We start from the raw sequence: 24,199 nt of genomic DNA, 5'->3' as shown, positions 1-24,199 counted from the left end.
AAGCTCTTTTCAGTCAAATCATAGTCTTCATTTGGAGTTTTTTCTTGGCTTAGTTGATATGCCCTCTTTACAGCAAATTATCTATCACTCATCATTTGGGCTCCACAGGTCCACTAAGCAGAGAAGAAAAAGAGACTGCAGAATTCTAGTGTAAAGTAAATTTATTAAATTAAATCTTGAAAATATGTGACGGTCTTGGGGAAATATGTTGACTTTTCATCAACATAATCTGCAGAAGAGGAGCATTCACTTGCTTGCAAAAGCCATAATCTGTTCCTGGAGGAAAATCAAACAAAGGGAGTGCTACTCTGACACTGTAAGGCATGAGGATGGGTAAGGATAATACTTTAAAATAAAATTAAAGCAAAAATTTAGCATAAGTCCCAGATAGATTCTCCTCCCAAGAGTCTCTCCAAACTGTCTTTAAATGGAAGTTTCTCAGGAATGAAGCTGGCCAAGCAGCAAAAGGAGTTTAAGCATTCCTTATCTTTAAAAGTCCCTATTCACTATTATAAGCCCTTCTTATGTACAGTTACTGCTTAAAAGTGGCCCTAGTACCAACAAGCCCAGCAGGGCCATTTTTGCTCATAATAACTGGGGAAAGTACTCAGATAAAGATGATAATTTTACAGCCAAGAAAATTAATTCAAAGAAATTAAAGACTTATTGACAAAAGTCATTCCTCAGTGAGCAAGACTCTTGGAAAGCTGGGAGCAATCTCTTACTTTGAGTGGAGACACTGCATTTGTAGCCTGCAAGCCCCACGTCCTGAGCAGCACGAGCGGAGTGGCCCTGGTGGAATAGAGCCTTTTCAGTAGGTCAGTAGCAGCTAGAAGAGCAGTGTTGTGACGCTGTCGGTCTGTCTCATAACTTGTGAGGTGGCTCATGGAGCCTGGAGGAAAGAAGAAAGGTTAAATCCCTAATCCAGTAGTGAAGTTTTCTTTGCTAGCAAGCCAGGTTCATTTACATCCACCACATCTGGCTACTGCGGGCCATTTTCCTGATCGCCCCTAATTACATGACCTCAGGATTCCCTTCTCAGCTACCTGAATCCTTACCTAAGTCTCTTCCATTGAAGGCCGCAGTACTGAGGTGATGGACCAAGCTAGAGATATCCCCAAAGCCCATGTTGACACCTTGTCCTGCAAGTGGATGGACTCTGTGGGCTGCATCCCTAAGAATAAAGCAGAGTTCAGGTGTGGCCTCCAGTACAGAGTGAAAAGGGAGCAGCCCCGCTCTGTTACAGTCTTACCCAATGAGTGCCAGCCGAGGCCGGACGTACTCCGCAGCATGTCCCAATCCAAGAGGAAACAGTACTCGGCTTTTGGCATCCACTCTGGCTACACTTGGGGGCAGCTGGCGAGCTGAGACCTTAGTGGGCTTCAGGAAGGCAACTGCATATTGCAGCATGGAGCCAGCCGAGTCGATGAAGTCCGTGTGGTTAGCATCACTCCACTGAGTAGCATCAGCCACAAAACAAAGTGAAATTTCGTAAGTGACTCAACAAGGCAACCCTCTATAACCACAGCCACGGGTAATGGTATCTAACATGCCTAAACTGATCCAGACCACACGCGACAAGTCCCTCAAATGCAAAATGCAACTTCCTGTCACTCTACACAGGCTTTAGGATCAAGCCAAACTGCTCATGAGCTGCCCCATCTACCACTGAGCTTCACCTTTCACCACTCCTACCCTCAAAAAGCACGTGCCAGTCACAAAGCAGCTCTACAACATCCTCTTGCCTCCACGCTGTCTCTGCTTAGGATGCCCTTCCACTTCTAGTTCACCAGGATAACACCTCAGAGCATCCAGAAGCTGTCACATCTTTCTGCAAACCTCCCTCCAAACCTTCCTTCATGTGTCTTCCTCCTCCATGCTCCCACAGCATCCTGTGCATACTTCTATCACTGTACCAAAACTGTCACGTCTATTTTTCTCCCTCACTTGACTATGAGCTTCCTGGAAGCAGGGACTGTGTCTCATCTGTCTATCTCCAGAGCCTTCTACATAGAAGCACTAGTAACTTGCTGAATGAATATATACTAAATAACCCAGAATGGGTCATCATTTATCTTGGAAGCTACTTCAGTATGTTCAATTCCTTTTATTCTTGTTGTCACTGTAGAGCACTGGAGCCTACGTTCTTCACTGTAAACTGGTGGGAAGTCATCAGGAAGGCAGTAGAGTTCGGTGGTTAAAAGCACAGGCTAGAGCACCAGCCTGATTTCAGAACCCAGCTTTGCCACCAGTTATGTGACCTCAGGCAAGTTACCTCTCTAAAGGAGCAGAATAATAGTACTGACCTCAATGGTTCACTGAATTAAATATATAAAAACATGTAAAACTCTTCACCTGTACCTGGCACACAGTAAGTGCTTGATAAATGTTACCAATTATTATTATTAGTGAATTTAAATAATGTGGCATTTGAGCTCCAAAATTACTGGTGTGTATATTATCTACAGGCTGTGTCTACTCCAGAATAATTACCATTTGTTGAGTACCTATAATGTACTAGGTATGTTCCAAGCCTTTTACATAAATTCTCTCATTTTAAGTTTTTAGACTTTTACTGTTTTTAAACCCTGAGAGGTTAGTGATAACTACTTCCATTTTTCAGGAGGTTAACAAGTAGAACCAATACTGAACCCGTCTGTCTACAAAGTTTAGTCTTAAGCATCCCCCCACCCCCGCACTGAAATGTGCTCAGCCCCTCCCTGGGAACACTTCTGAAGAATCAGGCCTCAAGCAATCCTACTCCTGGGCATATATCCTGAGGGTACTCAAATTCGAAAAGATACATGCACCCCAATGTTCACAGCAGCACTATTTACAATAGCCAAGACATGGAAACAACCTAACTGTCTATCAATAGATGACTGGATAAAGAAGTTGTGATATATTTATACAATGGAACACTACTCAGCCATAAAAAAGAATAAAATAATGCCATTTACAGCAACATGGATGGACCTAGAGATTGTCATTCTAAGTGAAGTAAGCCAGAAAGATAAAGAAAAATGCCATATGATATCACTCATATGTGGGATCTAAAAAAAAAAAAATAGGTCTCTAATGAACTCATCTACAAAACAGAAACAGACTTGCAGATATAGTAAACAATCTTATGGTTACTAGGGGAAAGGGGTGGCAAGTGATAAATTTGGGAGTCTGAGATTTGCAAATGTTAGCCACTATATATGAAAGATTTTAAAAAATTTCTTCTGTATAGCACAGGAAACTATATTTAGTATCTTGTAATAATAGCCTTTAATGAAAAAGATGATGAAAATGAATATATGTGTATATATGCATGACTGGGACATTGTGCTGTACACCAGAAATTGACACATTATAACTGACCATACTTCAATTAAAAAAATAAAATAAAAGAATCAGGCCTCAAAGGTTCAGGTACTTAGAATCTAGTAGAGTTGTTCAAAATTATCCAAGTACCCTAACCTAAAAGTTTCTTATCCAAGTAACTACCACTTTCAAGTCAGCATAACAGCAGCCCACAACCCTCAGAAGAGTACACAAATTAATTCCTATTGTTACAATTTCCCTGAACCTCCTCCTCCTCCACATAATCCAGATCAAGTGTTACAAATTCAAAGGGGCAGCTGGTTGGTTATTCCTTTTTTCTTACTCAAAACCACCTTTCTGTATCTACCCCTGCAACAAATCATTAGCTGGTGATACTCACAAAAGCAGAGTTAATGGCATCCACAAACTTCTCCTCATCCATGCTGACCAGCTCTGCTGCATGTTCATGGGACGTGGACCAAACCAAGGAACTCAAAGTGTCTGAGAGCTGTGTCAAAAGACATTGATACCAAAGGCTAACTAAAACCTCTGTTCTTATGAGCTCCCGAGCATTAAGGAAGATAAGGAGGGGAAACAAAGGCACATTCCCTTGAAACCAGAAAAGGGCTGAGAGAAAGTGAAGTTCTAAAAGAGGAAAGCTGGACACACTGAAGCAGACTAGGCAGAAGGACTTACCGGGAGCAGAGCAATGGGCCCAGAGGGAAGAAATCTCTGCCAAGCTACATTGTTCTCTGTGGCCTACAGTAGAGAGAGGAGTTCTTGTGAGAAGTACCTAGAGCCGATAAAACACGAGCAGGGCCCCTAGCTGGTGGGCTCAGGCTCTCACCTCCGATAAATGCAGAGTAGCCACAACAGCAGACTGGTCATAGTTCCAGCAAACATTCTGGATTCCAGCAGCCTGCCGCACTCCCGAGTTGTGACCATCTGCACCGATCTGCATGGAGACAAGCGCCTACTAAGTCTTATAACTTCTTAATAAAAGAAACTCTTCCACAAGTTTGTCTCTGCCTCCTAAAAGCTTTCTCTTGGCAAGCCCATCTGTGGCAGGCACCTCTTTACCATGCCTGCCTCACTCACAGCCCTTAGAGGGTAGCCTACATATGTGATCCCTGCTTCAGCTAACAGACCAAAGCTGGGCATCTGACCCAAGAGGTGCCAGCCAGAGGTTAAACTCAGCCAAAGTCTCTCGATATTTGAACTAGAAAGCAATAAGGCAGGCACTGGAGCTGAACAGTCCTGATGTAAGGTTGGGAATGGCTGCCATCTAAAAAGGGGCAGCTGATGAGCAGAGAGAGAAAAAAATGGGAGCTGCAAGAAGACAAGTACCTACAGGACTCCTGTGAGGGAAAGAACAGCCTCAATTTCTGACACTGGCTCTTGTCCCTGTAAGGCCAGCTATCTTTTATTTCAAGATCTACAATGGTCCAGGAGATTGCTTCCTGTACAGGATTTACAACAGGACCATCTTAACTTGAGCTGGTTGGAGTGGGTACCAGTCCTAATAATCAGAAGCTTTACCTAAAATTAACTTGAATTACAGCATAGATCTAAAACTAGAGACCCCAGAATCTAATGAGATGTGGATATGCAAGACCCCTGGTAAAATAAGAATCTTCAACTACCAACAATTTGGTCTGGAGGGTGCTGCCATCACCTAGGGTAATATGAACCCAAGGGCTGGAGTCTGCCATGGAAAATGGATAAGGCCAGGTGTAGCCGACTGCTTTGCTCCTGTAGAGAACGGTCACACGGTCTAGGCAGGTCAGAAAAAAAAAAAACAGAACATCAGACAGTTGGCCCACACAGGCTGAGGGAAAAAATTGACTAAAGCAAGGCCCCAGGACAGCTTATCATGATCTTATCATTTACTTCTAAATAAGGAAAGTCAAGATCTAAAAAGTAACTCATGTGATCAATGCTACAGTCTAAGAGCTGATAAATGACAGAGGCCACAGGGATGAATCAGTGTCAAAAAAAGGAGAAAGCTCTCCCCAAACTCTCACCTGCACAGGCACTTTCTTCCCGTCTTCATGCTCCTGCTCCTGAGTTTCACTCTACGCCTAACCCTACACGTGCTTTCAGAGCAAACAGGGCAGGGACACCACAGGCTCAAAAAAGTTCTCGGTTTCACAAGATCTTTCTTCCCACTGGAAGTCACTTTACTTTTCTGATCAAAAAAATTATATGCTTACTGTAAAAGTCTGAACCGAGAAGAAATGCTTAAAAGGAGGGGAAAATCACCTTTACTCACACCACTCAGAGACAAATACAGTAAAGCTTTGTTGTACAGCTTTCCAGACAATCTCCTACATGTGTGTATGCACACGTACACACCCCTTGCACATACTCACACACAGAAGTGAGATCATGTGACACATACTTTGTTTCACCAATATATTATGGGACACGTCTCTAAGTGATTATTAGATCTACATTATCTTTAAAAGCTACATGGAAGTTCATTCCATGGATGAAGAACTATTATCCCATATCAAAAAGCATTCCAGTTGCTTCCGATTTTTCTCTCCAGAACCCTGAAATATTTACAGATCATATACACATGGAATCCAGAGCATATAAAGAACTCTTATAACTAAAAAATCAAGGCAAATAATCTAGTTTTAAAATGGGCAAAAGATTTTGAACAGACACTTCTTCAAAGATATACAAACAGCCAACAAGCATATGAAAAGACAACATTATTAGTCACCAGGTAAATGCAATCAAAACTACAATGAGATACCATTTCACAGTCTCTAGGGTAGCTATTAAAAAAAAGGGCTGGAAGGAAATAAGTGTCGGTGAGGGTGTGGAGAAACTGGAACCCTTATATATTGTTGGTGGGAAAGTGACACAGTGCAGCTTCTTTAAAGTTTGGCAGTTTATGAAAATTTAAACATAGACCTATTACATGACCCAGCAATTCTTCTAAGTGTTCACCCAGAAGAAATGAAACATATGTTCACAAAAAAACTTATACACAAATGCTTACAGCATTATTCATAATCACCAAAAAGTGGAAACAACCCAAATGCCCATCAACTGATGAATGGATAAGCCAAATGTGACATATCCAGTGAAATACTACTGGGCCGTAAAAAAAGACTGGAGTACTGATACCTGCTACAACATGAATCAATCTCAAAAATACATTCAGTGAGAGAAGACAGACACAAAAAAATACATATTGAGTGACTCTAGCTATATGAAATGTCCAGAATAGGCAAATCTTGAAAGACAGGAAGTGGATTAGTGGTGGCGGCGGAGGGGACAAGTGTAAATGAGCACCAAGGTTTCCTTCTGAGTGATAGGAGTGTTCTAAAATGATACTGTGGTGATGGTGGCACAACCCTAAAAACATACTGAAAATCACTGAACTGTATACTTAAAATGGGTGAATTATATGGTATGTAGACTATACCTGAATAAAGCCATTCTTTACAAAAAAGAGAGAAAGAATAACCCTGAGATAACCATCAGAGGGTTTACTTACAGCGTACATTACCATCTGTAGAAGGAAGGGACCATTCCACTAAGCCCCAGAATAATTCTAAAGCAGTTCACCATCCAGGGAGTGAAGGGAAGATGGAAGGGACAGGAGCCTCACCTGACACAGCCTCCAGCTGCCTGGTGAGAGCATGCAGGACGACATCATTCTCCACTACATAGCCCATGTCGTCTAAATTGTCCTTATCGAACATTATCAGGGCCTCTGAGCAGCCATCCCACACCTGGAAACCACAGGGAAAGTATGCATTATAACCCAACGAAAAGAAAACATTACTGCATTCAGAAACTGAGTACTGCTTTCCCAAGTGACTGCAGCAGAAAAATCACAATTTGTCAGTCCCCCTAGCAGGAGACACAAAGTGAGAAGAAAATTCTCTTGGGAATGCTCCCCCCAACTTCCTTAGACTGAGTGTAAACTCTGTCTGAATTCTTCCCACATTTACAGAAAACCTGGAGAATGTGGACTTCAAATATTTTAACATAAGACACACCGAGATGTCTTGCCAAAACTGATAAAGAAGGCACCTGCATTCGCCGAAAGGCTCTGTATCTCATGTTGCAGATGTGGTCCCAGGCACCAAAACCTACAAAAGAAAAGATCTATATATAGACCAGAGCAACCTCAGAGGACCTGCGTCTCTCCTGGGTTCCTCTTTGTCCCTCCTTCCTATTAAGTAAGTGTTCTCCAAAAATAGAAGAATACTCTCCACTTCTATCCTGTCTGATGTTAGGAGCTAAATTACTCTGTTCCCCAGTTCGGATAATACAGCACAAAAAAGACCCAGCTTTCACAATCAAAGGTCAAATCACACTAAAGTGGGGGAAATAAAATAGGAAACCAAACCATAGTGTCCTTTTCTTCATCATCCTATTGAGGTTACAAACTCCCTGGATAAAGACTATTTTTTTGTCCACAGCACTAAACAGATTCATTTATTAAGCACCAACTATGTACCAGATACACTTCTAGGTACTGAGTACATAGTGGGAACCAAATAGACAACCCCCTGCCATTCAGCAACTGACATCCTAGTTGAAGAGACAGACAATAAAAAAAAAATCACATAATAAAATATCAGGTAGTGAGTGTTATGAAGAAAAACAAAGCAGTACTAGGGGCTAGAGAGTGACGCAAGAGTCTAATTTTAGATGGGGTAGTTCGAGATAAGGTGGCCTGCAGGAATGACATTTGGCAGAGATATCTGCTAAATGGTTCGTGTGCACACACCCGTCTATACCCTAAAAGCATTCAGTACTCAGGCTCCTCGGCACCCTAAGGGAATGAAGAGAGTGCCGCTCCTAGAAATCCTAATTAGTTCCCATATTCCACCATTTCATAATGACCCAACATCAGAAGTCCACATGGACCCACATGTCCCAAGGATGTCTTCCTCAGACTGGGAGTTGACAAATGAACCATTCCATTTTCAACTATGCACTAGACTATCAAACCCACCCTCTTGCCCCACCAACCTCAGTGAGCCCCCTCCTCACCAAATGCTCTGGTGACTAGGCCCTATGGGACACAATGCAAAGTCAGGAGAGACAGGAGATTGGTTCTTTGACAAAGGATCTTCTACTCACTACTGAGAAGGGTTGCAGAGCCAGGGGAAATGGAGCTGACCCTGTTACTGTAAGTTTCTGGCAATTTCCCCAATACTTTCTTTGGACCAGCTTCTAGCAACAGGACTTTTTTGTCACAGAAGTGAATATCATATCCTGAAAAAAAAAAAAAAGGCAGAAGCAAAATGTTACATCATTTCAGGAAAATCAGAATTTATTCTCTTTCTCATTTACAAGAGAAGCAACAGATTAATTCCTTAGATCTTAGGATACAAATTCCCTACAGAACACACAAAAAGGAAACACCATGTGGAGTCCTAAGCAGTAACAGATATCACCATTTCAGCCACACAAACCACCGCACCCTCGGCTGTAAGGGCCTCTTCCCACAGTCCAACACCCATCACTGTGCAAAGAAGCAAATAACAGCCAAACTCCTAATAAGTGAACAGAATGCCCCAGAAAGGAAGAATGAAGAAAGGCTGTAGTAATTAGATACTATATACACATAATCTGCAAAGTATAAGGTCACTAAAAATTAAAAATCCTATCCAATAGAAAAATGGACTTAATAAGCAAAATTCATTGTCTCAAAATTAAATCAAAAGAGTTTGTAAATGAAAAGGGGGCCAAAAAACACATCAATGTGTCTATAAATCTGGTCCTGAAACATCTGTATAGGAAAGTAAGAAGGGGACTTGGGGACTTTGTTATTGTGTGACCACAGCACAGACACAAGTTCCCCCAGAGTCTCAGAGGAAGACAGCGGTGAGGGAAAAGATAAGCAGAGAGTTGCTACTGTTGCTACTGCCAAGAAAAAAGAAAACAACAGGGATTACCAGAAAGTAGAAACACGGCAGGTTTTAATTAGCAATGGTGAGAGAAACCCCACAAATCTTGACCCCTCTTTTTATTTTGGCATCTAAACGAGAAGAAAGGCACTACTAACACACAACTAAGTATGAAAATCAAGGCTGGCTCTAGGCGGAGAGGCAGCGAGAGGCACTGAACCCACCAGATCAGAACAGCCCCGCAGAGGACTGCTTTGTGGTCCATCACACCTCCAGGCCTGGATCTGACGGTCCCGGCTCCAGCCGAGTGTCCCCTGCCACCTCCTCCCCACGGGTCCTGCTCGCTCAAGCCTCACCCCGCGGCAGGGTTCTTCACAGCACGCCGGTGCACCTCCACCCCCGGGATGGATCCGCTGCTCCTTCCTCTACGGTAGCTTTCATTTCATTCTTTTTTCTAATAGTTATTTATAATTTATAAATCTTCCTCCTTTGCTAGATTTCTGAATTCTTTGGGGGCCGGAATCACTTCTTTCCTTATGGCTATATATCCCCAAAAGCAAATGCTATTAACTCCTCATCCATAAAGTATATACTCACGTTTTAACAGACATTTTTGTTAAATGAGAGATCAGGAAATTAAGAGGTAAAGAATCAGATTTCCAAACACATAAAATATAGCCAGGTTCAATATTTTATTTTTTAGCTATTTAATATAATGTTTTAGGAAACTCAGAGAAAAATACTAGAGAGTATCATTTACAAATAACAATGTGGGAAGGAAATACGGATATTTCAAGTCTAAAACATAAAGTAATGTGATTTTGAAGGCGAAAATAATCAAGGAGAACATAAACTAACTTATGGGGAAGTATGAAGAGCCCATTTGAAATTTTTCACATTTAAAGCAGCTGTCAAAAATTTAGTGGATGTTGAAATATAAAGGTCAATCAGCATATAAACTATTGACAAGGAGTATTCTTTGGGATACACACCATGATGATCAAGGGGAGACATTAACACATACAAAATCCCAAGCAGGTAGTTTACTTGACTCAACAGGGACTTGTCCAGGGACAGAGTCTCCTCACATTGTTCAGTCCCATCCATTCTATGGGGAAAAGCAGAGGCTTGCTTAGTGGATAAATTGTATGAAAAATATCCAAACCTCATGTTTTAACATTCAGTATGTTCTCTTGAGCTTTTTTTCCCCCTCAAGGAAATTAGCTGGTGTGTGACTTTTTTTTTTTTTTTAAACTACTGTTGGTAGTTTTGACTGACTTAGAGGCAGTGATTCTTACAACCTGATGTACTCAGCCCATGATCTTTCTTTGGTAAACTTACAGAGAATTCTGTATTACAAGTATCTGCTTAAAGTCAGCCTTGACTTTAAGACTTTATACGTCTGTGGAAAAGACAGAAAAATAAACAATTACAAAACAGAATCTTCTGTTTAAGCTTATAAAAGAATTGCTGCTTTTCCTCCTTGGGCTGTGGGTAGAGGGGTGAGGAAAAGAACAAAACAGGAAAGAAAAAAAAGTTACTACAAAGAAGACAGCAAAATACCCATATTAACATTAAAGTCTTAGTAAGACTAAAAAATTTTTCAGGTACATATCATACAGAATTGTATAAAAAGTTAAGAGGTAAAGTCACTACAAGACAATTAAGCTCTCTCATTTCCCAGCATTTCTCATTCTCAAAGTGTGGTCTTCAGCTCTCCTGCATACATCTCTGGAGGTATTTGTTAAAAATACAGGCTCTTGGGCCCACTGTGGGCAAACCAAATCAGAGTCACTGGAAGTGAAACCTGGGATCCTGATTCTAAAAAATATGCGCCACAAACTGGTAACAATGACTGTCTTTGAGAACTGGGTGGCTAACAATCAAAAATGGAAATCTTACTTTATATGTTCTACACAATATACCCTAACCATTTTGTATTTCAAAATTCTTTCTATGTGTTATGTAGCTGTCTTAGTTATGTAAAACCCCAAACCAAAACAAAACCAAAAAACCCAGGTGATTCTTAAATGCACTCAAGCTTGAGAACCACTACATTAGTCCACTTACTAACAGATACTACCAAAATGGTTATAAGACTAAGTTGGACTTTACGAAAATTAAAAACTTCTGTGCTTCAAAGGATACCATCAAGAAAGTGAAAAAGCAACCCATAAAATGGGAGAAAATATCTGTAAATCATTTATCTGATAAGGAGCTTATATCCAGAGTATATTAAAACAAAACAAAACAAAACACCTCCTACAACTCAAGAATAAAAAGACAAATAGCTCAATTTAAAAATGGGCTAAGGTTCTGAAAAGAAACTTCCCCAAAGAAGATATACAAGTGACCAATATGTGTATGAAAGAATATTCAACATCATTAGTCATTAGGGAGATACAAACTAGGAGATACTACTGCACAACCACCAGGATGACAACAAAAAGACAGTAACAGTGCTGTCCAGGATGTGGAGAAATTGTATCCCTCATATATTGCAGATGGGAATGATAAACGGTGCAGCCACTTTGGAACACCCACAGTTCTTCAAAATTTTAAATACTGAGTTACCATATGACCCAGCAAATCCACTCCTAGAAATATATCAAGATAACCAAAAGTACATGTTTACATAAAAGCTTATACACAAAATAACAGTAGCATTATTTGTTCTAACCCCAAAGTGAAAACAACCAAAATGTCCATCACCTGATGAATGAATAAACAAAATGTGCTATAGTCATACAAAATATTATTCAGCCATAAAAAGGAATGAATTACTGGCCCATGATACAACCTGAATGAACCTTGAAAACATTATAGATTCCATGCATATGGAAAAGTCCAGAAAAGGCAAATCTATAGAAATAGAAAGCACATGAGTGGTTGCCTAGGGTTGAGGAGACTGAGGGTACATGGGCAGTGACTATTAATGGGTTTGAGTTTCTCTTGAGGGGTGACAAAAATGTTCTAATATGTATTGTGGTGATGGCGGCACAACTCTGTGAATAAACTAAAAACCATTAAGTTATATGCTTTAAATGGATGAACGTTATGGTATGCAAATTATGCCTCAATAAAGCTGTTTAAAAAACCACCAGCACCACCTAGCTCAAAATTCGTTCCAATGGTGCCCAAAACTAAACAGCCCTGGGCGGGTCTGTTTTCCCACGTGTTGGAAGGACTCCTAAGGTCCCTCCCACTTTTGACCCTTCAGAATTCTGAAGGAACAAACGCTTGCCCCGGGGCTCCTGTGGGTTAGGGAATGGACCACAAGATCCGAAACGCTCGAACATTAGGCAAACAGTGCCAGGATTCCCACGGCCCTCATCATTCCTCCACGGCCCCGCTCCCCGCCACTACCAGCGTGGAGATGCGCTTACCCAAGGCACAGGCCATGGCGGAGCCCACCAGGCCTCCCCCCGACACCACGACATCATACACGGTGTCTGCCGAGGTGCCGGCCCATCTCCGGCAGGAGACCAGCAAGCCTCTCCGGGCAGCAGCAGAGGCAGCCCCCCACCGGCTCCCAGCCAGCCGGGCCGCCATGGAGTTGACCTGGTTAGGCCCGCCTCCGGTCGCTCTTCCGGAGCAGAACCCTCCAGTCCCGACCGCTTGAGCCACCGCCTCAAAACCGGAAGTAGAACATGCAAGCGAGTAGGCCAATCAGAAAACGATCCTTGCCTGCTTGGGCGGGCTGGATTAGAGGCTGTCTGGGAAGGAGACTGGTTCATGTATCCCCCTGGGAGCCAATCAGAGGCCCAAACTAGAAAGGGGTGGAACCTGACTCGCGTAGCCAGCGCCGCAACCGCGGCTGTCACTGCTGCAGTCTCCGCCAATTCTGTCTCTGCCTGGCTGAGAAGATGACCGTGGGGAGGCCTGCGGGAGCCTCCGACGGCGCTCAGTGGAGCCGTCAGGTGAGGAGAGAAAAAGAAGGGGAGCAATCAGGTCTGCGCCCGGAAAGGAATCCCTACGAAAGGAAACTGTTTGACGTTGCCTTGGAGACAGACGGGCGGGCGTGTCACAGGGGTGTGGGATTGAAACTAACAGCCTTTATGGGCGCAGAGGTGGACTCAACTCTGGCACCTGAACCGCTAGGGCCTTACGTCAGGCTCTTCATAGAACCATAGCGATGGCCCTCAGTGTTCGCTTGTGCTCTCAGCCACCCCAGGACTAACAGCACGATTGTTGTCTCCATTTTGTAGAAGAGAAAACTGAGGCACAGAGAGATTAAGAAATTTGCCCTCAAATCCATAGAGACAGAAAGTAGATTGGTGGTTGTTTAGGGCTGGGGGCGAAGGGAGTAAGCGTTAGGAGGGTTGGGGAAAATAGGGAGTGACTGCTAACTTAAAGTGGGTCTCATTTGGGGGTGATTAAAATTATTCAACATTGATTGTAGTGATGCTTGCACAACTTTGAATATACTGGAACACAATGAATTGTACGCTTTAAGTGAATTATATGGTGTGTGTGAATCATATCAATAAAGTCGTTTAAATTTTTTTCCCCTAAAATCACACTCTTCAGTAGCAGAGTAAGGGCTAGAGAACATACATACCTTTGACTCAGAATCCAGTGCTCTTTTCAGTATTAGAGCTGGACCTTAAAGAACCCAGTTAAACCATCATCATAGGTCACTTGGAGGCCTGCAGTGGCCTGCCCCCAACTGGTTTCCAGCTGCAACCAGTCATCCTGTGAAGTCCCATCTGGCCTCAGCCTGCCTCTCTAAGAATATCTCTCGCTACTGTCCTCCAACCACACTGGCCCTCTTTCTGTTTCTCCATGAGTCAGATTTGTTCTGGCCTCAGGTCCCTGCCTCAAGGCCTTCACATTTGCTTTTCTTTGAACCCAAAATCCTCTTAGCCCAGATCTTAGTAAGGTTGGCTTTTTCATCAGACGTCAGTCTAAAACTCCTCCACAGTGAGAAAGTAAAAATCATACCAGGACTGCAGAAGTACAACTCAGACTGTAATAGACCCAGATGAGGCCAGCAGCAAGATCAGCAGAAAAGTGTTTCTCACAGGGCCACAATGTATCTGCAATATAATATCCCTTGCTTTTAAATAATTGTACTTACCTATCAATTATTTACCCAGACCTACTTTGTTCTTGTCACCTTTTGAATAAAAATTGCTCAGTCACCCACTTACTAAATTGTGCCCTCTTCACGACAGTGTCCATTCAGAGTTGATCCCTGCTTCCCCTAACGCTCCTTAGAATCATTCAGGACAAGCCAACCCTGGGAAAAAACCTCCAACCCTAGAAAAAAGCCCCCATTCCCCACCAAATTCCCTATATATATTCCCTATATATAATTTCCTGTGGTATACTGTATAATGTATACATTACAGATACATTCCTAGTGGTCTTTATGTGATGTGCTTCTATCAACAGAAAGGCTTCTCATAGCCACTCCATCACTCCATAATCTCACAGTTTTATGGCTTCCATTGAATTTATTATCATTTTATTGTCTGTCTCCCTTCACTAGGATGTAAGCTTCATGAGAGTAAGAACTTTCTTTGTCTTGTTCTCAGCCTAATGCCCTAATTCACATTAGGCACCCAATATTTTCTGAATGAATGGAGCATTTAAACCCTGTTGGGTTTCCCACTTTCTAGGACTCTTTCAGCTATACCACATTGTCTCTCCTATTAATTACTCATTCATAGTAACAGTGGAAATTAGCCAGAATATGAGTAAAGCAGAGGTGTAGACAGTGAAAGGGGGAAAAGGAAGATTGGCAACAAGTAGGTAAAACCCAAGTAGGACCTGGCCAAGGTCACAAGTAGGATTCCTGGAGTGCAGGGGTGCATGGTGAAATAAGGTACTCTGTAAATGCTCACCACACTGCATGAACCAGCTTTAGCTCTCTGCTTCCCTTTCCTGCCCTTCCACCAGGCACATCCCAATATGTGAAATTTCTTTAAAGCAGGGAACACATTTTTCTTTGTTTCTCCCCACTCCCTAATATACAGAGCCTTATTTAAAGTGAAATTAATGTTTATGTTTTGAAATTATTGTTTGACTCACAGTCTATTCTATTTCATTTTAGATATTTCCCCCCAAATCCTCCTCAGACACAGAGGCAGAAGAGGAGCTGTCTGGGGATGGGCTGGTTTTGCCCAGGGCTGGCAAGCTCAGTGAGTTCCTCAGCTCAGAGGAGGAAACAGATTCTACTTCTGACTCAAGTGGGAGCTTTTACGAGACCCTGCAGGCTCTAAGGCAAAAGGGCAGGTGGTGCCTTTTGGAATCCCTTTGTCCATCTGACCCAGGCAGTGGTGAGAGCCTGTCTGAAGATGATGAGGACCTGGAGAGTTTCTTCCAAGACAAAGGCAGGGGGAAGCCGCAGGTGCAGTGCCCTCCGTCTCCGAGGTAAGGCGCTGCAGTTCAGCTGCCTCACTGTGTACTACTCTGGCCAAGTCACATTGTGACTCTGGGCCTCATCTTCTTCCTCAGTAAAACAAAGACCACTTCTACAAGTTGCCACCTACCCAGGCTCCAGCTCAGAATCAGCCAAACATGTGTTCTGATGCCTGCCCAGCAGTCCTAAATCACTTTGGGTAATCCTTAGTCACCTGAAGCTTTGGAATCAATATAAGAGATGCCCTTCCCAAGTCTCTCCCTGAGAATGGTAACCAGGTCCATTTTCCTTGGCCAAGCCCTGCTATATGCGTGTATACTTTATCTCATTTAATATTATTTTTGCCATTCTACAGTTGAGGAAATTGAGGTTCCAAAAGAACCTTGCTCAAGGTCACACAGCTGGTAATTGTTTGAAGCGAGATTTGAACCTGGGCCTGACTCTAAAGCCCTCCTCTGCATTATTGCTCTCTTCTCTCTACCAGTTGAAAATATTAGAGCGTATGTGGGAATTCTTGGATCAATTCTGAGAAGAGACTTCCTACTAGGGCGGCTAGGATGGCCTGTGGGAGAGAGGGAGGCCCAGTTGAAAAAGATGCAGGCCTAGAGACCTGTGGGTCTGTGATGAGAAAGTAACTGCGATCTACTGGAAGGGAGGAGCAGGGAGAAGGATCTGGGAAGAGCCGGGCCTGGCTGCCCTGTCCTCCATGCACAGAGCTGCCTTCTCCCCCCAGGTGTGGCTCCATGAGGCGCTGCAGCTCCTTGAGCAACCTGCCCTCCGACGTTCCCAAGGTTCAGGCTCAGCCACCCTTGGGCTCCAGGCCTCCCTCCCAGCACAGAAGCATCAGTTCCTGGGCCTCATCCATCACCGTCCCTCAACCGTTCCGTATGACGCTGCGTGAGGCCAGGAAGAAGGCCCAGTGGCTGGCCTCTCCTGCCTCCTTTGAGCATGAGAGGCAGCAAGCCCAGAAGCAGGGCCAGGAGGAGGCCGAGTGCCACCGGCAGTTCCGGGCACAGCCTGTGCCTGCACACGTCTACCTGCCCCTCTACAAGGAGATCATGGAGCGCAGCGAGGCCCGAAGGCAGGCAGGGATCCAGAAGAGGAAGGAGCTGCTTCTCTCTTCCTTGAGGCCCTTCAGCTTCCTGGAGAAGGAGGAGCAGCGAAAGAAAGTCGCTCAACAGAGGGACTTGGCCACCACAGCTAAGGCCAAAGTCCCCAGGCAGAAGGCCACCAGAAGGATCCCCAAGTCCATTCTGGAGCCAGCCCTCGGGGACAAACTCCAGGGTAAAGACATCCTTGCTGCCCCACTGCCTACTCTCTGGGGGTACCAAGCAGTGCTGTGGAGATTTAGTCAGGCTCTGGGTCAGCGTGACTTAGAGATGAGCTGTTCAGGTGGACCCGCTAAAGGCTACACTCAGTGCAGACCACAGGCTAGGGTTGGGGGTCTCTGTACAGTGGGGGCACCTAGTCAGGAGAGAGGAGTGAGAGGTCCTACAGCACCCCCAGTTCATCCTGTGACCTCTGTCTCAGAGTGGATGAAAGGCCTCTGGCAGCACAGGTGCCAGAGCAGAGAACCAATGAGACATCCGAGGGCCAGCGTAGGCCAGTGCCACCACCAGCCAGCTGCCCCCAGGAAAAGCCCCTCCCCCATCCTGTGAGGTACTCATTTCAAAAAGTATAGCTCAGTTAAAGGGCTCAGGCTCTATTCACTCATTCAGTAAAATGTGCTACCCACCAGGGGTGAATAAACAGACATGGGAGGGAGACAGGTGATAGACAACTAATTACAAATGTGATAAGTCACTTGCAGGGATTAAAGGGATTAAAGGGGGAAGCCTAGGGATCCTATGGAGCATGTAACAGGGACCTGACTTAGTGTGGTGTGGCGTGGGAACAGTTAGGGAAGGTCCCCAGGGAAAGTGAGCACTAAGGCTGACCCTGAAGGATGAGCTGTGGTGAATTCGGTGAAGAGGGAGGCAGAGTGTATCAGGCAGGGGTAATAGCATGAAGAGAAAGCTGAGCATATTCAAGGCACAAAAAGGAGAGGGTAGAAATAAGGAGAGCGTAGGGAGGGAGAGACTGGCACAGGCCAGACCTGGGGCCTTGAAGGCCATGGGAGGGAGTTTGGACTTCATCCCAAGGGCAGTGCGGAGTCACTGAAGGGTTTTAAGTAGAGTGGCTCATAATCAGATATGCAGTTCAGAAAGCTCACTCTGATTTCTGTGGAGATAATTCAAGGGGGATGGGCACAATGGGAAGCATGGTGATCTATTTCAGTAATTCAACTGAGAAATTATGAAATTAGTAGCAGAGAGGATGAAAAGAACCTGGGCCAGAGAGAGGTTAAAGAGGAACCTGTGACTGATGAGATGAGAGAGGGAGGAGCCAAGAATGATGTGGGCAGTGGGCTTGGGCAATTGGGTGGATGGTAGGGCCTCTGCCTGAGATGGAGAGACCTGGGAAAGGACCAGGTGACCGGCCCATCTCTCCTGCTTTGTCTCTGAAGAAAGAACTATGGAGGGCACTCAGTAAGTGTAAATAGTAGCTGCTTCTGCAGCCTGATTGGCACATAGCAGTGGTGTCCTGGTCATTCATTAAGGAGCTCTCCAGAAAGAAAAAAAAAAGCAAGCTGATTTGTAATGTTTGCCATTTTCTGTGGTATAAGTACTCCTATCCTGGCCAATTTCAAGCTTCCAACATGATGCCAACTGGCTCACAAAATTCCTGAAAAGTGATTGATTGGCTCCAGCCAGCACACTAACTGTGAGTGTTTAAAAGAGGAAAAGTTCTCTAAACCTCCTGGTATGAGGCTTGGTCCCCGCTCACCCACCATCACTACAACTTCTTCTCCACAGAAGCTGAGCTCTTGAGGAAAATTCGCATCCAAATGAGAGCCCTGGACATGCTCCAGACAGCCTCCTCCCCCATCGCCTCCTCCAGGAGCCGGACTGACCCACGGCCTCGAACAGCCTCCCGAACCCAGGAGGAAAAGCTTGGCTTTCTGCATACTGACTTTGGATTCCAGCCTCGGGTGAATCCTGCTGTTCCTGACTATGAAGGCCTTTACAAGGCCTTCCAGAAAAGAGCTGCCAAGAGAAGAGACACCCGGGAGGTGACTCGCAACAAGCCCTTCTTGCTGAGAACCGCCAGCCCGCGTCGCACTCAGAGGCCCTGTGATGCCGCTGCCTCTGAAGGGAGGAGGGTGAGAGGCCAGGCCGCTGTGGGAGGGTCAGGGCTGAGGCTGAGATACAGGGTGGAGGGCACTTCTCATGATATTTTCTGTCTTAATTTTTTTTAAAAAACACTGGCTCAGCTGTAAGCAGATTCACAGTTCCTAAAAATTTAAGACCACAAGAATACTTCCCTTCCTTCCCTCTCTAAAGAGGGATTTTTCAGAAATAAATCCAAGCAAGTCTGGGAGTAGGGAGTTGCCATGTCCCAATACCAATTCCAAAGAACTCTTCTCATTTAATCAAAAACTCAGAGACTGATATCCAAGTCTTGGCCCTGTTACTAAATTCAAGATCGCACTGCCTTTGCCTTAATCCCAAGAAAGAAATGAAGATTCTGTCTGCCTAGTTCTTCACTGAAATTAAATTCTAGTTAAGATAGAAACTAATTGCCCAGGCTGTCCCACCAATATCAGCCTTCATTTCTTCTAGGAATCTCCACAGCCACCTGCCACACCCCTGCCAAGGAGTCATTCTCTGAGTGGCCTTGCTTCCCTCTCTGCTAACACCCTCCCTGTACACATCACAGATGCCACCAGGAGGAGGGAATCTGCAGTCAGGTGAGTGGTCAGGCTGCAAGAGACTCACAATGCTCGGATCTTGACCCAAACACTGGAAAGCACTCCGCTGCTGGACCTCCTCTCCTGTTATCAGAGAGACCAAAGGGGTGAAGGGGATTCTCTGATCAGGAACGCACATGACCTTCCACGCTCAGTGCTGGAGGACACCTAGCCATCACTCAGCAAATATTCTTTGTGCCAGGCACAGTTTTAAGGCTGGAGATGATACCTTATGGAACCTATAGTTTAATATATCTAGTCTGAAATACAGAAAAGCAAAAAAAAAGCAATATCATATCTTGTGAGTAGTACAATGATGGGGGAATACAGGGAACCATGGGGGCATTGGGCAGCCTAGGGCAGCAGTCTCTTGTAATAGATGTCTAAGGTGAAACCTGAAGAATAAGGAGTCAGCCAAAGGCTGGAAAGAAAGAAATTTCCAAACAGAATAACATGGGTGAAAGACGAAGGAAGCCATTAGGAACAGGAATTCAGAGCAGCACAACGGCAGAGGGCTGACCCTGCTACAAAGAAGGCGAGGCATCCATTGCACATATTTGAGATTCTCTTGATGTTCACCTTGGGGAACTATTAGAAGTTGATTGGGAAGCAGGAGCCTCCTTATTTTTAACTCTTTAACTGACCTAACTCTCATACTGGTGTTCTTATCCAGCCAGCTTTCCAACAAGAGTTCCTCCACTAGGCCTCTAAGCTGAAGTCAGAAGAAGAGGTCATGGTGTAACAAGCGGCTTGGCCCTGAGAGATGACTAGCATCTCAGTGCCTTCCTGTGGGGCTCACAGAGGAGTACACAGAATCTACTTGGCTCTTTAAGACCCACAACAGGGATTTTAGAAATGAATTTAGAATCCAAGGGATACTCCCTTCTTCCTCAAATTTCATAGCCAGAGCTCTAAATCAAGGCTAAATGCATCAGTATTCAGAGGTCCCACTAAGATAGGGTTCATGAACCAGAAGTTGGCCCACCTACAGAGGATATCCACATCCGCATCCTAGCGATAGGGAGTTGACATATTAGCAGATTAAACTTTCGTGCCCTCCTTCCCAATAGGTCCATTTGAATATAAACACCCAAATGCATGTAAGAATATTTTAAGTTACATGTTTTTCAGTTCAATTAATGAACTTCTCCTGGGGTAGAAACTCACTGTCTTTAGTGCTGGGAAGGCTTCGTCTACCAGTGCATATAATCCCAGAATCTTAATTCTTTCTGAAATGCCAGTGTGGTAAATCACTCACTCTTTCAAAGAAAACACCAACTGACTTTCCAGAGAGGTAACTTACATTGCTTTTGAGTATGCTCAAGTTGCTCATCTGTATTCTTTTCTTTTTTTCCTGACCTCTTCCCATTAGAATTTCACTTGAAAAAAAGGACAAAGCAAATGAGAGTACTCACTGGTTGGAGATGCACAAAAAGAAGTGTCAATCAATATCTAAATCCGTGACCTTGCGTGCAAAAGCCATGGATCCCCATAAAAGTCTGGAGGAGGTGTTCAAAGCAAAGCTGAAAGAGAATCGGTCAGTGTCCTCCATGTGTCAAAGGGATAACTGTCTTGGGAGCCAACAGGTCATTGGCCTTGAAAATGGCAAAATGGGATTATTACATCAGGCTCCTGTAATCTCACAGAACCAAGGATTTTTCCAGGCACAGTTAGGAATTTACAATGTCTGTGGGAGTTATTCTGCTTAACTGGAATGAAGGGCATTCTGGATTGGCAAAAGGCAGAATTTGTTCTAAAAATCTTGCTAATTCCAGGAACAATGACCGTAAAAGAGCAAAAGAGTATAAGAAAGAATTGGAGGAAATGAGGAAGAGAATACAAGTAAGGCCCTATCTCTTCGAACAAGTTACCAAGGTAAATCTAAACCATCATTCTTTTTCTTTCCGTCTTGGATGAAAGGGCTCTTAGAAATTTTGAAACAGTTTAATATCTGGATATTAGAGATTTCCTTTAGTTTCAGAAAGATTCTAAATCTGGCTCATTTTATTACTACCATCTATCCCCAAACGTTGTTTGGATTGATTTCATCCGAGACTGGATTCCAAAGGCATCTATAAAGGGATAATTTACTTCCTGGGGTTTTCACTATAGCCTAGCTTTCAGTTTGAATCAGAGTGGAGGTTAGATCCCAGAAACACAATTGACAGTTTGGCTGTGTTAAGAGTATCTTTAACTTGCTAATGTCATCTCTCTTCTGCAGTGCTGGTGCCCTGGGCATCCCCAGCCTCTACAGCTGTGGCACACATGTATGTCTCCAGGGGTTGGGGTGCTCCCAAGCACCCAACAAGGCCTTTTCCAGAATAAGTGGCTTTCAGGCTGGAAGAATTCCTTTAAGATATTCCCTAGACTTTTAGGGAAGTCGGACTCAGCTGACATCCCTACAGAAGCTAGGGGCTACTTGAACAGCCTTAGAAAGGCCACCATCCCAAGGCAGCTTTGGGCTGCATCAGGCTCTGTAGATCTCTCTCCTGTCCAGAGTTTCAGAAAAAAGTTAGGATTCCCTAGTGACCTGGTTCCAAATGCTGGGCACTATCTGTCTTATAGCCAGGGCATTGTTTAGGTATTTCCTGGGTCCAGTCCTCCCCAACACACTCACACACATGCTGGACTGTCTTGGATTTACTTAGCAACTTGCACTCTCTCATACTAACCTTTGCTCTTTATGTTAGCTTTTTTAAAGCAAGCTAACTCTCAGATCTCAACAGATATCTCACTACTCTAGGAAAAATACAAAGTACTCTATGTGATTTTGCTCTTGAACACTTTAAACAAACTTTTTTGGTCTACCATGCAGACCATCCATCCTGTTAATGTCACCAGTGCAGTGTTATTTTTGTATTTTCAATTTGTTATATTTTTAAGTTCCTAATGATGGTGTGGTTGCTTCTAAATCTTAAAATGCTTTTAGTCCATCTTTTTCATTTGGGTCTCACTTGGTCTTCCAGAAATCTAAATACTTGCCTTTCAAAGGTGTGGCTCCCAAATCAACAGTTGGCATCTCCTGGGAGTACTAGAAATACAGAATTCCAGGCCCCATCTGAAACCTACCAAATGAGAATCTAATTTTAACCCGATCTTCAGATAGTTCCTTTGTACTCTAAAGCTTGAAAATAAGGCTCCAAGTAATTTTCATGCAAATCTGTGCCCAGCACTAATGGGGGTTGGGGTGGGGTGGGAAAGCAGTATTGTTAAGCAAGCAATTTAGAATTATCTGGTAATTCAGCTATGGCAGATTAACTTCCATTCCTCAGGACCTTGCCAGGAAGGAAGCAGAACAGCGGTATCGAGACACCCTGAAGCAGGCTGGGCTGGACGAAGACTTTGTGAGGAACAAGGGTCAGGGTCACCGGGCTTTACAACGGAGGGAGCAGTCAAAAGTCCATGATTGTCCCAGGTAACTGCAGATACTGCGGTCATCCTGCAGCTCTTAAACTGCATCTCTAGTAATGCCACTGGGAGGAAGCTTTAGAACAGTCACTCATATTTTGAGATCACAATCCTATAGTACTGAGTACTGATCAAGAGATCTCTAAGTAACACATTTAAAGTTGGTGAATAAAATATAACCACTGGATGTTAGGTTTAGATTCCTTCGGTTTGAAACAGATCATTTTTCCAATTCCAGTCCAATGCCATCAGTCAAAAGTACTTCCACTTCACCTTTGAAGAAAAATCGTGTATATATTTTACTTCCTCTAAAATGGTACACTTTATTTATTTACTGGGTAAGTAAAGGTAAAACTCTCTATAGAGCCACAATAAAAGCTCGAATATCCTGAACAAAGCCTTTCTTTTCCCTTCAGCTTGGTTCACCATGGCTTGTTAAAATCTAGCACTTTTTAAAAGTAACTCATTAGCACCACCCCCTCCACTGGTGTCTTATAAGGCAAAAGGAGAAAAGCACAGTCTCTCTACTATTCTCAATTTCTTTTTCTTTTTAAGTCCTAATAGCCCTTCCCCTAATTCCTATCTGTTTTCCTCCTAGAAATTTGCCTTTACACCCCATACAAAATAATGATAATGTTGAAACCATCCTTAAGCCTGACATAATGCTTTCTCAAAATTTTTAAGTTTTATAATGCTCTAATTTATTCTGCAGCATTAATGAAACTACAAAACTCGGCATCAGGAATCCACAGCAGGATTTAGAAGAATCTCTAGAACCGCCTACAAACCCCAAGAAAGAACTGGAGCAGCTGTCTTAGGAGTTACCAGATAATCTCCGCTTTTGAATAATATCAAGTAGCTAACTTGGGGTTGAGTCAAGGCAGGCAAAACTTGGGTTTTGAGTCATGGTTACTTTTGGAGAATGGGGAAAAGAAAAGTAGATAACAGAATGGTTCAAGTAAATCAAAGTGAAGCAGCTCAGTGAAAGAATCAGAGCTGACTAAGGGTTTTTGCTTTGTGCCTCACACTTAAGCGTAGGGGTCCAGAAAAAAGGGCACAAGCCCAGTACCTACAGGGGCTGGTCAAGAAACAGATGGGTCGAAACAGCTGGCTGTAAGACAGCAGGAGACAGCAGAGACTGGAGACTATCAACCCTGCTGGAATACAGACCCAGAATTGCCAGATAAACCACATTTTCAACAGAACCAGAAATCTGCATGTTGGCAACTAATTTATAAATTACTTAAAAAAAAATGTGTGGGCAAAACAAAACATTTATATATCAGGTTTAGCCCATGGGGGATGACAAGTTTGCAGCCCCTAATACAGGATTTCTCAGCCTCAGCACTGTTGACATTTTGGGCCAGAGGAGCCTTTGTTGGGTGTTGGGAGACAGAGCTATACACTGTAGGATGGTTTGCAGCACCCCTGGCCTCTACT

At 43.8% G+C, this 24,199-nt stretch overlaps 2 protein-coding genes across 2 annotated transcripts; one reads left to right on the top strand and one right to left on the bottom strand.

The window, feature by feature from the left end:
- Positions 1-143: 143 nt before the first annotated feature.
- COQ6 (coenzyme Q6, monooxygenase) lies at positions 144-12,775 on the bottom strand. Its single transcript, XM_006206059.4, has 12 exons — positions 12,581-12,775; positions 8,425-8,559; positions 7,366-7,424; positions 6,938-7,061; positions 4,953-5,083; positions 4,157-4,264; positions 4,006-4,068; positions 3,710-3,817; positions 1,253-1,455; positions 1,059-1,174; positions 726-892; positions 144-276 (listed from the first exon to the last, which is right to left on the bottom strand). Exons 1-12 carry the CDS (start codon positions 12,744-12,746, stop codon positions 247-249), a joined length of 1,410 nt encoding a protein of 469 aa, XP_006206121.1. The 5' UTR covers positions 12,747-12,775; the 3' UTR covers positions 144-246.
- Positions 12,776-12,990: 215 nt separating this feature from the next.
- On the top strand, positions 12,991-23,827 carry FAM161B (FAM161 centrosomal protein B). The gene is made up of 9 exons (XM_006206137.4): positions 12,991-13,114; positions 15,253-15,572; positions 16,295-16,845; positions 18,417-18,763; positions 19,224-19,351; positions 20,724-20,888; positions 21,127-21,226; positions 22,624-22,766; positions 23,472-23,827. Exons 1-9 carry the CDS (start codon positions 13,061-13,063, stop codon positions 23,575-23,577), a joined length of 1,914 nt encoding a protein of 637 aa, XP_006206199.2. The 5' UTR covers positions 12,991-13,060; the 3' UTR covers positions 23,578-23,827.
- Positions 23,828-24,199: the final 372 nt, after the last annotated feature.

The sequence above is a fragment of the Vicugna pacos genome, chromosome 6 (genome assembly GCF_048564905.1).
Source record: "Vicugna pacos chromosome 6, VicPac4, whole genome shotgun sequence".
Taxonomy (NCBI): Eukaryota; Metazoa; Chordata; class Mammalia; order Artiodactyla; family Camelidae; genus Vicugna; species Vicugna pacos.
The sequence above is the reverse complement of the archived record's forward strand: the minus strand, read 5'-3'. Positions and strand labels throughout refer to the sequence as shown.